The 20,983-nt window shown below is 55.3% G+C and overlaps 3 protein-coding genes across 4 annotated transcripts in view; 1 reads left to right on the top strand and 2 right to left on the bottom strand.

Annotated features, from left to right (window-relative positions):
* The window catches only part of MPDU1 (mannose-P-dolichol utilization defect 1), a 3,642-nt gene extending 1,091 nt beyond the window's left edge, over positions 1 to 2,551 (top strand). Inside the window, exons 2-7 of the mRNA XM_025864384.2 lie at positions 536 to 601; positions 782 to 914; positions 1,231 to 1,316; positions 1,409 to 1,527; positions 1,622 to 1,732; positions 1,851 to 2,551. Coding sequence (XP_025720169.1) covers positions 536 to 601; positions 782 to 914; positions 1,231 to 1,316; positions 1,409 to 1,527; positions 1,622 to 1,732; positions 1,851 to 1,970 — 635 coding nt within the window. The 3' untranslated portion in view covers positions 1,971 to 2,551. The remainder of the gene's footprint in view (positions 1 to 535; positions 602 to 781; positions 915 to 1,230; positions 1,317 to 1,408; positions 1,528 to 1,621; positions 1,733 to 1,850) is intronic.
* Positions 2,552 to 2,684: 133 nt separating this feature from the next.
* Positions 2,685 to 4,404, bottom strand: SOX15 (SRY-box transcription factor 15). Of its 2 annotated transcripts, XM_025864385.2 has the most exons (3): positions 4,373 to 4,389; positions 3,468 to 4,188; positions 2,685 to 2,912 (listed from the first exon to the last, which is right to left on the bottom strand). In XM_025864385.2, exons 2-3 carry the CDS (start codon positions 3,998 to 4,000, stop codon positions 2,744 to 2,746), a joined length of 702 nt encoding a protein of 233 aa, XP_025720170.1. In that variant the 5' UTR covers positions 4,001 to 4,188; positions 4,373 to 4,389; the 3' UTR covers positions 2,685 to 2,743. The 2 variants fall into 2 exon arrangements, with proteins under 2 accessions (XP_025720170.1, XP_073737601.1); XM_073881500.1 differs by having other exon boundaries at positions 3,468 to 4,404.
* A 1,124-nt stretch (positions 4,405 to 5,528) lies between these two features.
* FXR2 (FMR1 autosomal homolog 2) lies at positions 5,529 to 19,720 on the bottom strand. The gene is made up of 17 exons (XM_025864382.2): positions 19,239 to 19,720; positions 13,630 to 13,682; positions 13,181 to 13,274; positions 12,547 to 12,618; positions 12,302 to 12,450; positions 11,975 to 12,068; positions 11,372 to 11,488; positions 9,096 to 9,266; positions 8,857 to 8,935; positions 8,435 to 8,544; positions 8,095 to 8,181; positions 7,570 to 7,792; positions 7,222 to 7,419; positions 6,931 to 7,131; positions 6,740 to 6,835; positions 6,514 to 6,614; positions 5,529 to 6,225 (listed from the first exon to the last, which is right to left on the bottom strand). Exons 1-17 carry the CDS (start codon positions 19,317 to 19,319, stop codon positions 6,130 to 6,132), a joined length of 2,022 nt encoding a protein of 673 aa, XP_025720167.1. The 5' UTR covers positions 19,320 to 19,720; the 3' UTR covers positions 5,529 to 6,129.
* Positions 19,721 to 20,983: the final 1,263 nt, after the last annotated feature.

The raw sequence follows: 20,983 nt of genomic DNA on the forward strand, positions 1-20,983 counted from the left end.
GGGGACAAGAGGGTTCAGGAGTGAGTGGATCGGGAGACCTGTCCTTGCACTGGGAGGACGTGTGGATTGGATCGCCTAGGTTGCTCGGAGTAGGGCAATGAAGGATCCCAGGACCCGTGGGCATTGCCCAGTTTTACAAGAAGCTTCCCCCTCCACGCACACCATTTTCATTTCTTTTACAGAGAGAGCACAAGCAGGGGGAGCTGCAGGGAGCCTGACACGGGGCTCGATCCCAGGACCCTGGGATCACAACCTGAGCCCAGGGCCGATGCTCAACCGACTGAGCCACCCTGGCGCTCGCTCCCACGCCCATCAGTTTAGATGTAATCGGCATGGTAAAGGCTGTTCTGGAAAGTCAGAGGACAGTGATAAGACTGGGAGCAGGAAGCCCAGGCCCCAGACAGCCCCGGGCTTCCTCGTGTGGGTTTGTCCGCGTCTTAAGGAGCAGCGGCAACCCACAGCAGCATGAACAGCCCTTGGCCCTGGGCCGGGTTCCAGAGGCGTCCCTTCTGTTTACTCCTTTTTCTCTTCTCAGTCGCCTGCCTCAAGATTCTCCTCAGCAAAGGCCTGGGTCTGGGCATCGTGGCTGGGTCGCTGCTGGGTATGTACCTGGTCTTTCCCCCATGTCAGGAGGAGGGCGGAGACCCGAGATGCCAGAAGCTGGGTGGGTCCCTTCACCGGAAGTGGAGGTAACAGGCCTCCCAGTCCACTCCCTGGCCGTGGTGCGGTGCTCCCGAGGGATGCTGGCTCCTCCTCCCTGCCCTTCTTGTTCTTTCTCTAGTAAAACTGCCGCAGGTGTTTAAAATCCTGAGAGCCAAGAGTGCCGAAGGGTTGAGCCTTCAGTCAGTACTGCTGGAGCTGGTGGCACTGACGGGGACCATGGTCTACAGCATCACCAACAACTTCCCCTTCAGGTGAGGGAGCCCGCCCTTGACCCCCAAGGGTGAATGTGCACACGTCTAGTGGGGGTCAGGGTGAGGCAGGGAAGGGGGCGGCAAAGCTTAAGTCCTTCTGGAAGTCTGGCCGTCTTCTGTGAACGTGATGAGGAGAGGAGGGCATCCCAAGGATGCCCAGGATCTAGACCCGAGTCCATCAGTCCGTCCCCACAGGACGGGGCTGCGGACAACAGGGAGTCATCAACAAACTGTGGCCCCAGCTGGACGGGCCATGGAGGCTTTCCCTGCCTCTTTCCAGGCCCGCCTTTCTCCCTCCCAACTCTTGACTCTGCAGCTCTTGGGGTGAAGCCCTGTTCCTGATGCTCCAGACAGTCACCATCTGCTTCCTGGTCCTGCACTACAGACGACAGACCGTGAAAGGTGCTGGGGGGCGTGGGGGGGTGGCTCTTGGGGGCCCTGTTGGGAACTCCGGCCAGAGGCTCATCGGGGCTCCTTACCTCCCTGACCCCCAGGTGTCACCTTCCTAACGTGCTATGCGCTGGCCCTGCTGTTGCTGCTGTCCCCACTGACGCCCCTGGCCCTCGTCACCCTGCTCCAGGCCTCCAACGTGCCTGCGGTGGTCTTGGGGCGGGTGAGGGCTGGGAGCGAGGGAAGGATGCTGGGCGGGGGGTGGCAGGTGTGAGGAGTCCAGACGGCGGAACGAAGGTTCTCAAACTCTCCCCCAGCTGCTCCAGGCCGCCACGAACTACCGGCACGGGCACACGGGCCAGCTCTCAGCCGTCACTGTCTTTCTGCTCTTTGGGGGCTCCTTGGCCAGAATCTTCACGTCCATTCAGGTGAGTGCCCCTTCTCCCCTCTAGGGGGCACTAGAGCCCGGCCCTCGCTCCGCCGCCGCCGCCTTCACGCTGCTCCTTCTCTGAACACTTTCTGGGGCCCCCGCTGTCCGTCACGCAGGAGACCGGAGACCTCCTCATGGCGGGAACCTTCGTGGTCTCTTCCCTCTGTAACGGCCTCATCGCTGCCCAGCTCCTCTTCTACTGGAACGCAAAGCCCCCCCGCGAGAAGAAAGAGTAGGGCTGAGCTGGCTGCTGCTGGAGCGCCTGCTGTGTCGCCCGCCGTCCCCATCCGGAACCAGCCTGCTGGTGGGACCTCCCCTCCTTCATCCCTCTGCGATTGTGAAAGTCTCGAGCCGGGGTCTTAGGGGGACCGCGGATCCCCGGAAAGCACGGGGGTAGGGCTCTCAGGCTGACACTACTGCCCTGTGCACGGAGTATGAACTCGCTGAATCGTTTGCCTGAGACTCCTCCTTCAGCGCCATTCCCACCTATTTAGGTTTTCTGGGGCCCAAGTCGGCCCTGCCCGCCCCCTCTCCCCACGTCCCTGCGGCCCTAGAGGGCAGAGCCGCCGGTGGAAGCAGCTGGGGGCTTGGGGCTGCCTCCCTCCCCGAGCCCGGCTGGGACGGTCTCCAGGACCCCAGTGCTGGGTGGGGAGTGGGGGGATGGAGAATGACTCAGGCAGGGCCCCAGGGTGGGGTGAGGAGGTGCCTGCTCTGGCAGGTCCAGGCGGAAGGGAGTGGGGACTGCTGGTTCCTGCCGCAGTGAGGGGGAACAGACATGGGGCAATAAAGACTCCGAGACAGGGTTTAATTGTAAAAACTTGTGTTCATCCTACAAAAAAAAAAAAAAAGTGTTTTGCGGGGCGGGGGGGGGGTGGGGACCGTAGCACAGGCCTCCTCTGAACTGGGGTCCAACACAGTTCTAAAGAAAGGGTTTCCCGCCGGGGGGGGGGGGGTTTGGGGTGAAGACAAGGGAGGGGAGCCCTTCCTGGGAGGTCCGTGTCCACGAGGGTTAGAGGTGGGTCAGGGGCAGGGGGGGCCCCAACAGGGGAGGGCTGTACGGGGTGGGAGAGCCTGGGGGCAGGCAGGGGTTATACTGGGGGAGCAGCTCTCCCTGGAGCCTGGGGTTATTCTGAGGGAGGGAGCACGGCGAGGAGGCCTCTGGTTTACAGTGGGAAGAGCTGCAAAGAGAGAGACACTGGGGTTAGAGCCCGTCCCCGGGTTGGGAGGTGCCGGCAGCGCCCCCCAAGCACAGGTGGGGGTGGGTGGGACCAGCTCTGGCCCCAGAGGTAGAACCTGCCGTCACCCAGCCACCGGTCCCTGGCTGTCCGGGCCCCACTGGGTAGCGCGGGTTGGGGACCAAACCCCGCGGCGCGGCCGTGTCGGGGCACGCTCTCGAGCAGGCTTGCGTGTCGCGCCTGTTTTCGGCAGGCCAGGAAGGGGCAGAGTCGGGCCGGGCCTCTCCCTGCCCCGCGGGCAGGGAGGGGAAGCCGGGTCACAGGAGGGCCAGAAGCGGGGAGGAAACGGGAAATTCGGGTGACTAGAACAGGATCGCATCCTGGGGGCCGCCACTGCCGGGCTGGGATGGAAACGGCCTCCAGGGAACCCCGGGCCCACCAGAACGCTCCCACCCCTGCGGGGCACTGGGCGGGCGGGGGGCGCTAACACCTCCCCCCCCCCCAGATCCCCCCGGAGTGGCCCCTGCGGGAGCCTCAGCCCGCCCTCCAGGCACTCACCCGTATCCGCCGGGCAGGTAGGCTGCCGAGTAGCCGGGCGGCTGGTACCCAAAGCCTCTGCTCCCCTGGGTGGTCGCGTACCCGGGCCCCCAGACCGGCCCGCCGGCAGCTACACCGCCGCTCCCCGGGCCGAAGTGGGGCTGCCCGGCGCCCGAGCTCTTGGCCTTGCGCCGAGGCCGGTACTTGTAGTCGGGGTAGTCGCGCAGGTGCCGGGCCCGGAGCCGCTTGGCCTCTTCCACGAAGGGCCGCTTCTCGTCCTCGCCCAGCAGCTTCCACTGCGCGCCCAGGCGCTTGGAGATCTCCGAGTTGTGCATCTTCGGGTTCTGCTGCGCCATCTGGCGGCGCTGAGCGGAGCTCCACACCATGAACGCGTTCATGGGCCGCTTCACCTTCTCTAGGGGGAGCCCCCCGGACACCCCCGGGCTCCCGGCGCCCTCCCGCTCCGGGCAGCCCGAGGACGGGTTGGCAGGAGCCGTGGGAGCAGGAGGCTCCAGGTTCCAGACCTGGGCGTGTGAAGGGCCAGGAAGCGCCATGGGGGCGTGGGGGGGGGTGGTGGTGGAGGGAAGCCTTGAGAGGGCGTCCTCCGCGCCCTCCCCTCCAAAGCGGGACGTCGATGCCCACACCCGGTGTCCTTAAAATGCAAGGGTCTTCCCAGTCTGCAGTCGTTCCAGAGGAACTCGTGTCCTTATATAAAGTCGGTGTCGTCCCCAAGTTCAGCGTCCTGAGAATGGAGCCCCTGCTCTCAACCAATCAGGCACACTTTGGAGAGCCGGCACCGCGCAAACCGCGCTCCCCGCTCCCGGATGCCGCCAGGTGCCCGGCCCAGCCCGCCTTCCGCCGAGGCGCGCCCGGCCTCCGAGCAGTCCCGGGCAGTCCCGGGGCCTGGCCGCCACCGCCCCTCTCACCTGGCCTCAGCGTCTGTGGCTGGCGGGTGGGCCAGACCCGGGAACAGCTTTTAACCAGACTCCTCCCCACGCCCTCCCCGCAGACCGCGCCTCCTGACGGGCGCCAACGTCCCCCTCCCTTAGGCAAACCCAGGTGTCCTGTTGTTCCCAGCCCCCAACACTCCCCCTCGGGGCGCCACGCCCCCTCCCCACCCAAGACCCAGATGTCAAGCCTTCCAGCCCCAGGAGCTCTGAACGCCTTCCCCTCCCTTTGGGAGCTTTGGCAATTTAAAGTCAATTCCTTTGCACAATGGGATCAAGCACTGGGGAATCAAAAGCCCTCAGGGCCACAATTGAGCTAGGAGGAAGTTGGGAACACCCCACCCCCTACCCCAAACCCTTTTGTGCCTATTGCTCCTCAAAGCCCTGACCTGCCCCTGGGCCAGGACAGTCAGGAGGCAGGCCATTTTTGTTTCCTGAGTCATCCCAGCAGGTGCTTAGGTGATTCAGCCCCTTTCTCCAGGTGAGAAAACTTAAGCCCTCCCAACTCCAGCCCCCAAACCTCGGTTTCCCCACTGCAGGTGCTACCTGCAAACCCGAGTCTGAAGGCAGGGAGCCCGGAGCCTGGGCTCCCCTGGGCCCCCCACCCCCCAGGGCCCAGCGGTCAGCAGTGTGGGTGCCTGAGAAGCGGCCTGGACCCAGAGCGGAGAGCCAGCAGCAATGAGGGCCGGACACCTAAGTCTCAGAGGCTGTCTCCAGGGAGCCCGGCTCCCCATTCTGCCCCAGGCCCGGCCCAAGCCCCAGGCCTCGGGTAATCGGATTAGGCGGCCGGCCTTGGCTCTCAGCTCTGAGCAGGAACAGCTCTGGCTCGGGGCAGCCCTGAAGCAGCCCTACCTAGCCCACGGTGACTCAGGGGAGAGGAGGGGCCCCGCTCCCTCTGCCGGCACACCTGGGGGAGGGGAGAAGCAGCGAGCCACAGGCCACGAGCCACTGGCCTCCGGACCAGAAAGGGACCTGGACCGGGGAACGCAGGAATGCCAGGAATTCCCAGAAGTGGGCAATCTTTGGAACACCAGAGAAGCCAGGTGGGGAGAAACAGGGAACAAGGCCCGGACAGGTCAATCCTAGAGAAACCGCTGGACCCAACTGGGGACAAGAAAGGTGCAGGAACCACAGAGCCATTTGGATTTTTTTATTCTCTTTTTAAATACTGTACAGTGAAAAATAAATACGCCTTCTCATCCACCAGACAAGGTTGGTCCCCCCCTCCCCCGGGGGACCTTGTCACCCCCCTTCATACACACCCCTGGTTCTACTCCAAAACCTTCCCCGTGCCTCCCACCCACTTACACCCTTACTATCCCCGTCTTCCACAGTGATGAGGCCCCAGAAATGGGGGTACAGGATGGGAGGAGGGGTAGCAGGGGAGCCCCCCTGAACTGTCAAACCTGGGTGGGTCAAGGAGCACCCCGCACCAGCAGGCGGAGAATGGGGGTGTTCAGAGAGATCGGGGCATTAGAGGATAAAGGCACATCCAGTCTGATGGGGAAGGAGAGAGGCTCCCCTCACCCTGGGGGAGGGCGGACAAGAGGGAGGGGGTATGACCCTGTTACACACCCCTCCACTAGCTCCTGGAGGTTGAGGGGGGACCCAAGCTGCTGTGCCACCCCCCTCCCCCCTAGATAAGAGCAGCTCCAGCGCAGGTCAGTCGGGCCTGGGAGGGCCATGGTGTTGGGCAGCAAGCGAGATGGAGAAGGGAGGGATGCGGGCTGGAGGTTTTACGAAACCCCGTTCATCAAACTACCCAACTCCAAGGGGGCGGAGAGCTCCCCATTCTCTGAGGGGCCCTTAGGAAGCTTGCTGACAGAGTCGCCCTGAGGGGAAGTGGGAAAGAAAAACGGAGAGGAAGGAAGCAAGCTGGTCAGCAGAAATCCAGGTAATGCCACCCCCCCGCCACACTAGTGCTCCTGGCGGCTGGCGGGCCGCTCTAGGGGCTCTTACAGGCACCCGGAAAGTCCGAACCGAACTTCCCTGTGCTAGCCAAACCTTCTCTATTCCACACGCCGCCTAAACTCCTTCGGACACAGGCTCCTCCGCGAATCCCCTGCACCCCCCGGCCCAGGAGGAATCGCGGTGGGGTAAGTGACACCCCGCCTGCCTACCTTCTGTCCTGGAAGAGAGTCCTCTGAGGCTTTAGTGCGTTCCAGGGGGGGCCGCTGGCGGCTCTGCGACTCGGCTCGGGAGATATAGTCCGCCACGGTCACTGCGCGAGGCAGAGGACCGAGAGTTTCAGAAGGAAGCAGGTATCCAGCTCCTGGACACACACCAAGCCCCAACCCCTGGCAAAAGGCACCCGGGGAAGGACGCCGGCACCCAGTGTTCGCTGACCTGGCTGACGGTCTCCACTGATGGAACCATCCGTCCGGTTCCCACGATTACGGCGGCGGCGGCTCCGGTTCCGACGCTGGGGTCTCGACTCATCTTCTGTGGGGCAGAGAAAACCCAAGTGGTGCATCTACTCCCTCGTACCTCAATTCCTGCTCAGCTCTACCTTTTCAGGCCCCAGGCACAGCCCTTACCCAGACCGTTCTCTGTCATGCTGGGCCCATCAGATTCCAGGCCTCCATCCATGACAGTCCGGTCCTCATCCGTGCGGCGGCGGCGGGAGCGGCGGCGCCTGGCACTTGCTGGGGGGGGTTCCCCAGGCTCTGAGTCAACTGGGGGCTCTGGTTCAGATGTGTCCAGTAGGCTATAGGGATTACTGTCTGGATCTTTCAGCACTGGTCAGAGGAAGAGAAGGTGGTTATCGGGCGTCCATCATCCTTCCTTTTGGCCTGCGTCCACAAACCCAGCCGTCTGATAACTGGTACCTGAGCTGATAGATGAAGCGTTGTATCTCGTGGTGGGCCGGGGGGCAGGTGGGGGTCCCCTACCCCGGCCCCCAATCGGCCGCCTCCGGCTTTCTTCCCCCCGGGTTGGGGGATCCCGGTCACCTGGCCCAGCTCGGTTGGGCTCCTCCCTCTTCTCTGACTCGGTCTCAGAAGCTGTGGATGGGTCCGAGCTGGGGCCTGAAGGACACGGTGGGCTTCACTCCGGGTCACTCACCCCACCCGAGGATCCATCCCCCAGCCAGTCCCACCTTCAACGTGGCTGTCACCCTTTCCTCGAGATGCCACCCAGGCCCGTGCCTCTCCCCACAAGGCCCATGGCCATCTTACCATAGGCGGGACCGCCTGTCCTCCGGCCCCGGCCTCGGCCCCCATAGCTGCCCCCGTAGGTCCGTGTAGTGTGGAGGGAGGACGAGGAGCTCTCATCCGTGGTGTATCCGGCCTTGTCGCTGCCACCGCTGCCCCGCCCACTCCCGGGAGGGCGGAAGCCCAGCCCTATCTGCCGAAGCTGCTCATCAATCTGCAGCCTCTCCAAGCGAAGCTGCTCCACCTCCTGGTTGGGCAGAAGATGGAGAGAGGTACCAAAGGAGGAGTGACTAGATCCACAAACACTCCTCCCTCACCCGGGCTTCTTGGCCCTGACCGTCCCTAGCGACCTCAACTCTCAGGAACGGGAGAAAGACGCTGGCTAAACGAGGAACATTATGGGATCCAACCCCACAGCCCCAAATCTCCACTCCGTGGTTTCCGTTCTCCTCAAACTGGGCACCACGGCTCCTAACTTCATCCGCCAGCAGTCTCGGCCTCCTTGCTTACACCCAGACCCTTCCCCTCCCCGGCTTCCGGCCTGGGTACCTGCAGGTAGGAGAGGTGGTATTCCAGCAGGGCCTGGGCGTTGCTAATACTCTCCCGGGTACCCACGAATATGAAAGGAACCATCCCCTGCAGAGCAGAGAGGATGGAGAGGTTAGCAGGAGAGTCAAGGCAAGCACCAACTCCACCCTGTCTCCTATGGAAGCTCACCCAGCGGGCTCATTCTGGGCTCTGCATTACTAGGGGGACACAGAAGTTCCCGTCCCCCACCCCCCAGGAATCCCCATCCTCCGTCCTCTAGAAATCCCAGCCCCCAGAGAAGAACAAGAGAACAATGCCATCTGCTTCTGGAAACCAGTCTCTAGATGCAGCTGCCCCATACCTCCTCCCTGGGGTTCTTCTTGTCATTATCACCTTCTACTCGAACCCTCACCACACCAGATTTATCCACAATCTCCTGGATCACTTTCCCGTTCTTTCCAATCACTTTGCCTGAATGGATAAAGGAGAAATTAGGCTTTTCTTTTTTAAGAGTAAAAACAGGTAAGATAAACAGACTTCCACCTCCTATATATGGATTCTGTTTAATTATTCTCTTGCTTCTAAGTTTCTGGTGAGTTCTCAGGACAAAATACTACAATCCAGAGAACTATGTTCTTCCATTTTTGTCACTCTCCCGACAGACTGCTCCGTCCTCATGAAACTGGAAGTCCCCGGGGGGCTGCCGAGCCCAGAACAGCTTTAGGGGATCTCACACTTGCCCCCCCCCGTACTCTCTCCTATGCGTACACACCCGCAACTCACCAACAAGGTTCCTGGGCACCTGCACGGAGTCCTCCGAAAACTCAAGGTAGCTCCGGGCCTGTCGGCACGCCTCAGGAGTCTACGAGGAGAGGAGGGAGGCTGTTACTCAGACCCTGATCCTCCTGCTTCCCTCTGCCTTTGGGAAAGTGTGCTGCCACCAAAGTCAGGGAGGGAGGTCCACCGAGCGCTCGCTTTGCTCTACCCCCAAGGGACCTAAACCACAGCTGTCTTTTGCTGACCTCCCCATAGATGCGGAAAGTGCAGGTCTCTTCACCCAGCTCGATGGCCGTCACCCCGGGTACTTTTCGGGCCTGCTGGATGTTGGCACCGTGAGTCCCAATGGCCAGTCCCATCAGGTCTTCTCGCACGGTGAACTCCTCCTGGAAGGCGGCTGCCAACTGCTTACTTGTCTGAAAGGAAAAGGCACAGTGGGGTTTGTGGTGGTGGAACCCCAGACACCTGTCCCGGGTACCTGACACTGCAGGACTTCAAGGAGAGAAAAATGTGTGAAAGCAAGCCAGAACCACCCTGGATCCGACCACGGGGACCTGTACAGAGAATTCAGGAACCTTCCCTTCTACCCCTACCTGGCAAACACCAATGGCTTGGTGGGGAGGGGAGGCACATGAGGGCAGAGTTTGGGAGCCACCAGAGTTCTGGATGTGGTTCTAACACTATCTGGTTATGCGATCCTAAACACAACACACTCTCACGGTCGTCTGCTAAAGGATTACACCGGACTTACCCCACCCCCAAACTCTCAGGAGATTAAATAAGGTTATAATAATGATTAAATAAGGATTAAGTAAGGTGTGAAAGACCCTTTCACAAGGTAAATGGAAAAGTAAGGAACTATGATTACCTTAACCAAACTAGTATCAGCTCCCAAAATAATGAACAGAAAGCAAGGGGCTGAGAAAAGCATAAAAGGAGCCCATTATGGAACACCACACTGCCACTTCATTTCTCAACCAGGCCTTAGAAAGCTGGGCACAAGGGCAGGAAGACAGGGAAGGTTCTGGAAAAGGGAGTCCTAGGTAGAAGCACCGAACAGGAGAGCTATCTGGAAGGGGACATTCCCGATTCCAGTCCACTACTTCTACTTACAAGACAGAAGGAACTGTATTACGGCGAGGGCTTACACAAGGCAAGAAGAAAAAGCAGACAAAAAGGGACTACACTGGGTGTTCAAAATAACCGAGGGAGGGAGGGAGAAGATGCACAATGATTTACAAACATCCTCTAGAGAAGTCTGCCAAGGGTTGAATTTCTTAAACTGCCTGATGGGTACAAGGGTACCTGTTTTGTTATCTTTTTCCTTTACACAGGCAATATTCCAAAATAATTTTAAAAAAATAGGAAAAAAAAAAGAACAAGCTCTCTCAAAAACAGACTTTGCACATATGGCTAACTTAGCTATCTGCACTTTTTAAGAGATTTTACTTATTTATTTGAGAGAACAAGAGAAAAGAGAAAGAGGGGAGAGGGAACGTGCATGAGAAGGAGGGACAGAGAGAATCTTGAGCAGGCTCCGCGCTGAGCATGGAGTACAACTAGGGGCTTAATCTCACAACCCTGAGATCATGACCCAAGCCAAAATCAAGAGTCAGATGCTCAGTCGACTGAGCCACCCAGGCGCCCCATATCTGGCACTCTTCACCACACTGATCAATAAACCAGGTCCCAGGAGAGCTGAAGTCTAGCTTCCGTCACCAGGGAATCTGCTCATTGGGAACCGGAGCAGACATGCTTCATACCATCTCGGGGTAAGGGTGAATTTTTAACTGCCGGTGCCCTGAGTAGTAGCATCCCTGGAGAAGTGAAAGATCACCATGCTCCACAATTTGCACAGGCTCAGAGAAAAGCCTCCCCAAAAGATCAGTTCTCTTGATAAATGGAAATGGATGGATGCACACACACCCTACTTGTGTAGGACGGTTATGACACCTAAGAAAAGGGAATCTGACCACCTTAAGGTATCAGAACTCAAAATGACCTCGTAGAAATATTCTAGTCTAACTACCTCATTGTCCCAGAGATAAAGCTCAGTGAAATCAAATGCTCTGCCAAAGGTCAGTATTTGACAAAGTGAGACTTGGGATTTCAAGTCCAGTGGTCTTTCCAGCGTACAAATGGTTCTCAAATATACCCTGCAAAGGAGTTTGATTCTCAGAGGTGATCTGGGGGAGGCCAGGGGAGGTCAGGGCCACACCCCCCCTTCCACTTTTAGACAGAGCTGCTCTGATTGATCTGTTTTAGACATTGTGCTTTCAAGTAAAATTTCACTTGATCAAAGGGTCCCATGGTTAAGAAAAAAGTTGGAAAACAACTGTACTATTATAACATGATGGAGCTCTGCCATCTGGAGGAGTCTGGGATAAAATAGCAGACCCAGGTTTAATGGCCCAGAAAGACCTTAGTCTTTTTGTTCTGTAAACACAAGAGCATGGGTGAAGAATGGGACGGGAAGGGGGAACAATACCATTCAGCAGCAAAAAGTGAAGCCCAAATTTACCTCTAGGTGCTTGGTAGCTTCTTCATTGCGGGACATGAGTAGCAGTTTGGTGCGCAGGCTTCGGAAATGCATGTCACCCAGCAGGGATGCCCGCTTCACAGGAGCTTCTGTGGTCGACTGGGAAGAAACCAATGGAAAAGTCATTAAAACAGACTTTGAATACACACTGGGGAAGAGCCAGGCGCTGGGAATCAGGATGCCTGAGTCTCTGGAAAAGGACAGGAATTAAGAAATGAAGCGAGAGGAGGAAAATCATCAGTCTCACAAGGGCCTACCATCTGGGCACCTAAGGGGAGTGATTTTAGGCAGCAGGCAGCGGTGAGAACTGTAGTGTATTTTCTGAGAGTCCAAATACACAAGGGAGGGTCCAGCCCAGACTGTGATATGATGACCAGGCTAAAAAAAAATAAATTAAGGTCAGGCAGGAGGGAAGATTAAGGAAACGTGGGGCTACCTGGGCCCACAGGGGTCAGGAGCCATAAAAAGCCTTCTTTGACAAATAAATAGAAGCACATCTGATCTCCTTCCTTTCTGCAAAGGAGCTGAAAGGGAGAAGGAAAAATCGCTGAAGGGGTTTAGGTGCAAGTCAGGCAGGTAACTCACCAGAATGAAGAGCTCACTATTTGTGATGTTGAGAAAGATGCAGTTCGCTCCCAATGCTTTCTTGAACTCTTTATGGACGTTTTCATTGGAGCAGCTGCCGAGAAAGAGCAGAGTGCTCAGCGGGCACAGTGTAGCAGGCAAAGGTTCAGGGGAGAGACAGGGACCACAAAAATGAGAAAAGAGGGATGAAGAAAGCGAGAACCGGGAGCCGGAAGGACTCTGGAGGCCCAGGAACAGGAGGGAAGACGGACAGGAGGAGTGGGGCCTGGAAGAAGGGCAGACAGGAGGACTGTCGTGGGGGCCCCCGCCCCGACACCCCTAACTCACGCTTCTCTCAGATCCTCAGGCACGGCCATGGTAACCTTGAAGAAGCTGCCTTTGGTTGCAAGGGGACTGGGATTCACTGGCCGGAGCCGCTCCAGGGTCACGATCTCGTTGTAAGTGGCATCGCACGCAGCATATTCGATGACATAGAACTGGCAGAAAGAAAGAAGGGAAGGAACAAGTGTGGACGACCGGAGCGTCTGCCTCCCCGCTTTCGCGGACTAGGACGCGGGCCTCCCATCACTCACATCTCCCTTCATCATCCGCACCCGGGCCAGCCACCAGCCGCAGGGTTCCTGCTCGTTGGCTCGAGAATATACCTGAAGGTGAAAATAAAGGAGATACTGAGGACCAGCCAAAAACATCAGACCGGAACAGGCATTCAGACACGGGAGGCACATTACACAGAAACGAAGGAAACTCAAGGAAAGAGTGGATTAAAAACCAGAGGGTAGGGGCGCCTGGGTGGCTCAGGTCATGATCCCAGGTCCCCGCATCGGGCTCCCTGCTCGGCGGGAAGCCTGCTTCTCCCTCTCCCACTCCCCCTGCTTGTGTTGCCTCTCTCACTGTGTCTGTCAAATAAACAAATAAAATCTTAAAAAACAAAAACAAAAACAAAACCAGAGGGTGCTGTCACCATAAACAGAGAAAGTGACTCCCCTAAAACTGGGAAGCTCCCGGGAGTTTGATCACAAGAGTGACAGACAGGGAACCGGTGCATTTCTCTCTTCCACAGCCTACCAGGCTGGGCATAGTAGCTTAGTGCGGGGAGGAAGGAGACGGAACAATCCGGCAAGGAGCCCAGGATACTAGTATCAGGGCAAGGGAGATGCAATCCTGGGCAAAGTGACATTTAGAAAGGGTGGAGCCCATGGCCCTTACCTCCACCTCATCCCCTTCTGTGATCTCTTTATTATAGTCAGCTGGAGGTGGCAGCCGGACATCCCCAAAAGGAATCTGCCTCTCACTCTGCCAGCTGCCAAGGGAAACAGTGACATGAAAGCTATTCGGGCTAACGTGGTTGTCCATTTCTTCAGGAAGGGGTTAATGCCTATGCCGGGCAACTTCCACCTTCCCTGGTGATTAGAGGCTAAATCCCAGGCCCTGCTCCAGAGCAGTGTCTTCTCTCTTGCTACAATCTAATACTAGGTCAAAAGTCCCCCACCCTCACCAAATTTCAGCCCGTTCCTCTCCTGGGATCCACCTAAGTTGACCACCCAAAGCTCTGGCTCTCCCCACCTATTACATGCCTCAGAGGACTCAGCCGCCCACTCTTCTCCACCCTCCTTCTAGGATCTAGTATGCTGGATTCTCTAGTCCCAAGGTCTTACTTGTTTTCAAAGTAGATGGTAACAGAGTCTTCATGGACATCCTTCACAAAGCCCTAGAATGGATTGTAGAACAAAATTAAAAAAAAAAAAGAAAAAAGAAAAAAGAAAATGACAATTTACCACCATCAAGGGAACAGAGACCATTACCTCGAGTTTTAGACCGGGACACAAGCAATCTAAAATAGGGCCAGAAAAACCTGTGCTGGGGAAAAGACATGAACGTTGAGGTAGAGACAAAGGAAAATGATATTGACATGGAAAGAGAACTAAGATGAGACAAATTCAACAGAAGGGGGAAACATCACCTGCACGAGAACAGCCTCGAAACTGATGGGTCTACTAAGGCTCCCACAGGGGCCTCCCTATCTGTCTGCGTCCCGTTGTGCTGAGCAACTTGCCAGAGTTCAATTAAAATACCAACCACACTCAGCAAGGCTAAGAATATCCCATGAGACAGTGTGAGGCTGTCCTGGGACACCTAGAGGACGTCAGGATCCGCCGAGAGGGAGAAGGGTCTAGCTCCCCAACGACAGCAAGAGGCCTGAGCAAACCTGGGGCCTTCATGCCTGGGCCCTAGATGAATACTCAGAACACTGATGAGGTTCAAAACGATGACCACGATTTACAGAAGGAAAAATCAGGACTTCGGAGATGTGAGATTTCTTAATGCTGGACTTATGACACACTACTATGAATCTGAAAAAGATAAAAAGACCCCCAAGTTGAGAAGACGACATGGGAGAGAACAGGGATGATTGAACAGCTGGTCCACTTCCTACTGTCTGTGTCCTCACTGAAGAAGCCAAAGCTATGTGCTCAATCCTATGCTCCCAATTTTTCCACCTTCTCTATTTTTCACATACTCAAAATTAGAGATTGCTAATTCTCAAAGTCCAGTTTACCAGTTTGTTCTTTTATAACTGAGCTTTTGGTTTCCTATCTATCTTTGCCTAATCCAACACCACAAAGCTTTCTCCTATTTCTTCTACAAGTTTCATAGTTTTTATTTTACACTTAGGTCTATGATCTACTTTAAGTTTTGTATATGGTGCAAGATATGATCAAAGCTCATTTTTTACCCATGGATAGCCAGTTTGAACACCATTTGTTGAAAAGACTACCCTTTCTCTACTGAACTGCCTTTTCACTTCTGTCAAAAGCCAGGAAGTACAAATTACGTATTACTGACAGAAAGCAGATAGGTGGTTGACAGAACTTTTCGGAGTGATGAAAATATCTTGATTGTGGTGATGGTATGACATATCTACAGGGAAATGTAAACAGGTAACTACGTCAAAAACCTATCAAATTATACTCTGAATGTATGTACTTCATTGTTTATATCTCAATAAAGCTGTTAACGAAAAATGAGGGGTTGGGGCACTTGGGTGGCTCCACTGGTTGAGTGTCTGACTCTCGATTTCGGCTCAGGTCATGGGCTTGGGGTTGTGGGGAGCCGGGTGTTGGGCTCCGCGCTCAGCAGGGAGTCTGCAGGGAGTCTGCTTGGGATTCTCTCTCTGCCCCTCCCCCCTCAGTTAAATAAATCTTTAAAATAAAAAAAGTAGGTGTTTCAAAAGGCTAACAGACAAGAACTATTCCTGAGCTCTGTAGCTAGGCACAACAGTTGAGCTTAGGAGAGAAAACACGAAAAATGCACACCTGTATCATTCCCACCTCAACGAACTGGTCAAACGTGAATTAACTATACCGTTATTTCCTTACGGGGGGAAAATCTAAACCCAAATTTTACTCTTGATACCGGCTGGCCACCCTGCTCTCCTTTCAGGATCGGAGCTTGTTCTGGCACCTCACTACCCAGGGCTTTACTACAGCCCAAGGTGTTTGGTCCTCCTGGCGCCTGGCCGCCTCATCTGTGCTTCCCTTTTCTCCGCCATTCCCCGGGTTTTCTCCGCCATTCCCCGGGTTTTCTCCACTCTTCACTCTGCTACTACACCCACACCCATTCCTACTATTCGGCACTTTCACTCCTGTTTGCCCGAGTCCTTCTTCCTTTCCGGGTTCTTCTCTTAGCTCCTCATTGAGCGTTCTCCTCCTGCCTCCCATAACCGCGACCATGGCGTCCCTCTCCTCTCCTTGTCTCCCTTTACGAGGGTCTCTATGGATTTCTAGAAACATTTCCACCAGCCTCTTCTGCTGACTTTATCCAATTCTTTCCCCAAAATGTCTATCTCCAAACTGGAAAAATCGTTTGAGAGTTAGCTTTTCTCAAAACATTTCAGGAATGAGATAAAAGCAGTGGAGGAGTTAGAAGAGAATCACTTGTCTGCCTCCTTTGTGAAGAGATTCCCACTCCTAGATAAACTCCTTCAGAAAGGACATGTCCGGGGCTCTAATCCGATTCTCCCCCAACATGTTAAGGTTGGCCCTCATGCAGAGGTAGCACTACCATCCCGTTTTCTCCAGCTACCATGATCCAGCCCCAAAGCAGAAATGCAGAGCTCAGAATGGAATCTTCCCTCACATTACTCAGCAGTTCAACCAAACGCCACACACTCTTACACTTCTAGGGTCTTTTTCCTTCACATATTCTCCAGAACAAGCTTTCTCCTCAACTTCGTATTCCAGTCCAGTCTCTGCTCCTTAACTTCACCCACATTTTTCCTCCAAAGCCACCAGTGGTAGAAAGTGAGCTCCTAGTTCTGCTCAGTCCATGCTCATTAAGGAGCTAAGCAGGTGAGGGCAGGAGCAGGTGAGTCAATCTCTAGAAAGCTAACTAGATCCAAAGAATGACTCAATTCAGTGGCAGCGGCATATCCTGGCTTTGGCTTTCGGCGCCTAGGACCAGAGAGAGGGCGAGTGGCCCAAGGTTTCTAGATACTCCAGTTTCCTTAAATTAGAAGGTATGAAATTAGTCCCCACCTCCGCCCTATCTTTTAATCCTGGGATCTCAAAAGAAAGGAGGGAGTTCTAGGAGAAAAGCAGGAGCGGTCTGGGTAAAAACCACAGGTGGAAGCTGAGGATGCGATATTCCTTAAGACAGGAACGGGAATGTGGATATCCATTCGAGGTCTGGAAAGCTGGATGACTGTGCCCTGAAAGGTGAACGGATATTTCATTTGGGAGAGTTCGACTTAAAGAATAAGATACACTGAAGTACCAGCAGGAAAGGAAGAGCTGGTGGGGTAGCTACAGGATAACGGAGATCCCAGATCTGACCTGTGCAGTGCTACCCTGGAAGAAAATGAACAACAGGACCCAATTCTGAGAGAGGAGACAGGGGCCTTCCCAAATTTGTATTCTAGAAGCAATGTAAACATTCCCTGACCCACACCAAAGTTTGCTGAGTCATGAATACTAAATCAGTAGCAAGGTCAGAATGGTAAGTATCTATCTACATGGCTCTAAAAGTTGAAGAAAGATTAGTCTGAATTTAGGGATTTATTGTTGTTTTCAACTGAGCCATGAGGCAGAAAATGCTAACGTGCCCAAAACACAAAATCCACATCACCTGGCTTTCAGCTCAACTCCAAACTCTACTTTCTGAGCATCCTGTCTCTAATTCACCCAAGTCTATCATGCCATAGCCCACAGGGGAAAAGGGAAAGATTCTGAGAGAGATTTTCTGTCGGACACGTACATGTGGAAAGGAAAACATCTCCCTTCCCATCCGTCCCACACAGTTAATCTGAACTGGATACCAATCTTTCCCAGCTATGCTTAGTGCCTATGCTTCCTAGAACAAAAGCAAGTATCGTATCTCAATCTCAAACTCAATTTAAGAATCACTTTTCTTGGAACCTGGAGGTGAGGGGTGGGACACACCCAGATGAAGGACAAGATACTGGGGGGAAATGAGGCCAAAATCTTATGAACAAAGGTATTTCAACAGAGATAACCCAAGTTTGAAGAAAAAGGATACAAGAGCCAAACGTACTCTATCAGAATCAGAAAAGAATTAGAGACTTTTGCCAAAGAAAACAAATGCTACGGAGGCAGGCTAGAAGAAAAAGTCTTTTGAGTTAGAAAAGTATGCAGAAAAGATGACAGAAGAGATCAGTGGGGAGCTTCCTTCAGACACGGAATAAGGTGGTTCCCGGAGGGAACACAAATTTTAGGATAAAAAGCTGAAGACTTAAGTTGACAGGATAAGTTGAGATAAAGAGATAAGGGCGGCCACAGGCACTGAACAGAAAGAAATCTGGTGAGGGAAGCAAGGCAGAAATGGATAGGCATTTAGGGTGGTAAAAAAAAAAAATCACTACACTCAACTTATCAACTGAAGCCAGAGCAGAAACCTTCCACTACAAGGGCAAAGACGCGAGACCCTTCCAGTTACAGGACTTCATGGGTAAAGAGTTGGAGAAAGTCATTTCCAAGGGCAGGAAGGTGGAGAGGTCTTCTACAGGAGAAAAGGCCCAGAAGAAGGGAAAGAAAGGGGGCTCTTCTCCTCCCATCTCTGCTCTGGCTCCTCAGGGTAAAATGAAGGAAGACAGAAATCAGCAAAGTCTCTGCCACAATTCCAGGCATGAAGTCCAAAGAGGTTCAAAAATAACAAAGGAAAATTTCCGAGAGGCAAGAGGGGTCTCCCTCTGGCTTCATCCAAGTGGGAAAACCGTGTCCTAGACAATGGATTCAGAAGGTGGTAGTAGAAGGAGTTCTATGGAACCAAATCCTGGGCAAGGGAAGCGCTGAGGTAAACAAGGACCCTTGAAAGACAAACCCCCTTCTTCAAAAAAAGGCCATCAGCTTCCCCAATGGAGAGAGTTGGCCAGAAGTGTCCCAGGAGTGGAACTCCTTCAGAAGATCGCATGGGATTCCCCCCACTTGGAGATTAGGAACGTGAGGCTTACCCGGCTCCAGAGGAAGAACCTACAGGAATGATCTCAAGAGAGCTGAGGTCAAAGTGATCCAGAAAGAAACGCAGCCCGCAGAACGGTAGACCAGCCGGCCTTGGGATAAAGGGGTGGGGCGAGAGACTTGGGAGAAGATGCCACCTTATGGCTAAGAGGCAACTTGACTGGTTACGACCCAGAGTTGCTGAGGTCAAAGATAGCAAATGTCATAAGTGGATTTTGACCGTTTCTCCTTGGGTTGGGAGCAGAAATGCAGCATGAAAGTGGGGTGAGTCTTCCAGAGCCAGGAGGCAGAGGCCTCTCAGGAAGATAAAAGGATCTAATATGGGACGGCCTTCCCAAGGGGATAAGAGGGAAGAATAAAGAGAATTCTCCATGTGCTTGGACCGTGGCTGGGGGGGCGGGGGATGTGATTAAGGTCCAAGGTATGTCTTCTCCTAGGAAAACGAGAGAAGTCAACGAGAAGCTGGGAAAACGGGGTCTCCCAGCGAGGGGGGGGAGGCGGGGGGGGGGGGGGGGGGCTGATCCGAGCACAATGATGCCCCGATGTTCATTCTCTCTGAGACGGGGGAGGGGGGCCGAGAGCAGGTGTAATTAAGAGAGGGACCGAAGATACGAGGAAGGGGGTTCACTTGCAGAGGTCTCCCCCGGAGGACGGCGGGCGGGAGCGTGGGTCTAGCGCTCCGAGGGCCAGGACTTGGCTCCAGGAGCGCGATCCCGCCCCACTGCCCCCCTCCCCGGCGGGGGGGGGGAGGGGGCCGCACACGCGTGTCCCCGGCCGACGCGCCGCCTCACCTTGTAGAAGGCCCCGTTGGAGCCGCGCACCTCGACGGGCAGTCCCGGCTCCACGTCCCCCCCGGAGGCCAGGCCGCCCATGGCGCCGCCGCCGCCGCCTCCGACTGCCCCGGCGGCGGCTGCAGCGGCGGTCTGAGTCCGGGCCGGGCCAGGCCCCCGGCGTCTCCCCGGGGGAGGAGCCGGAGGGGGAGCCGCGGGGGGCGGGAGCCGGGCCGGCCCCACCGCGGCCCTGCCACAGCCAACGAGCAGGGGGCCGGGGCCGGGCCGCTCCCCGTCCGCCGCCGCCGCCGCCGCCTTGGTCTCCGCCACCGTGAGGGAAACGGCCGCCGCCGCCGCTGCCTTCGTCACCTCAGCTTCCGCCTGCCGCCGCCCCCGCTGCTGCCTCAGTCCCGGGACCCGCTGCTGCCGCTGCCTCTCCACGGCCTCCACCTCCCCCTGCCGCCGCCGCCGCCTACTGCGCAGGCGCACCGGGCACCCGCCCGCCGCGCGCGGGGCCCCGAGGGCCACGGCGCAGGCGTCAAGGCTGGCGACCCAGCTCGCGCTCGCCAGCACATCAGGGCTTCCACACTCCCTTTCGCTCTCGCGCGCCCCCTCCCGGTCCCCTGCTCGCGCTTGCGCAGAACGAGATGGCTCTCTTTCTTCGCCCCCCCCCCACTCCACCGCCTACATCTCTTCCTTTCCCCGCCCCACAACACTGAGAGCTAACCAATCGTGCGGAGGGAGGGGCCGAGCCCACGCAGTCGGATTGGATTTCTGCTGCTCCTGGCCAGGCCACACCCACTTCCCGACCGTGAGCATCCCGGGCTGGGGCAATTTAGGGATGGGCATGCGCCTGGATGACTGCTTGGTCACTTTCCCCACCTTTGTCTTTCTTGGTGCGCACGCTCCAAAGGAAAAAAAAAAAAAAAAAAGCCGGGCGCGCACGCGCTGGGCTTAATCGTCCACATGCCTGTATCGAGTCTTACGAGCGTCTGTAGCTCCAGCTGTAGAATTAACGGCGGCGTTCTTGCTGATCGTGCATACAGTGAAAGGTTAAAGGGTAATTTCAAGGCAGTACAAAAGGCAGAGGCAACATAGATTAGCACAAGATTTGATATCCAAATGCTGACGAAATTCGAAATAGGAAAAAATGTTGTGGAGTAAGGGTAGTGGAGGGAAAACTTCGGATTCCTGAACTAAGATAAGAAATTGAGTTGTAGAGATGAATCTAAAGTAGCACAGAAATTAGAATCGTGTTGTGCCTTTAATTATTTAGCAAGTATTTTATTTCGCCCTCACTGTATTCCAATCACTGTGTGCTAAGCGTTAGGGATGCAAAGACAAGATACAGTCCCCAAAACAAGGGTTTTATAATGCATCGGGAAGGAAGGAACAAACAAGTTTAAACCAACTCAGAAATAAGTGCATAGGGTTCGACTGAACATGTGATAGACATAAGGACTAGATATAGAGGGAATCCCAGGGAGACTGGTCAGCTGTGCTTCAGAGCGACCTGGGAAGGCTTGAGGAGGTGACGACTCGAACTGGGATGTGAGGCCTTTGCTGGAGGAAACCTGCGGTAAGAGTATTCTTGAACTATCAGGAACACAAGTGATGCTGAGCAGCGGAAAGAGTATGTCCTTTGGGGAACCATGACTAATTCGAATAGCATTTGGCTTGAAGTAGGGAGCTGCCAGGAGGGTAGCCTGTGAGGGACTTGTAAATCAGATTAAGGAGAAGGGCTTTTACTTTATGAATGCTGAAGA

The sequence above is a fragment of the Callorhinus ursinus genome, unplaced genomic scaffold (assembly GCF_003265705.2).
Source record: "Callorhinus ursinus isolate GAN/ISIS: 27379988/994484 unplaced genomic scaffold, GSC_fseal_2.0 scaffold43, whole genome shotgun sequence".
NCBI classification, from domain to species: Eukaryota; Metazoa; Chordata; class Mammalia; order Carnivora; family Otariidae; genus Callorhinus; species Callorhinus ursinus.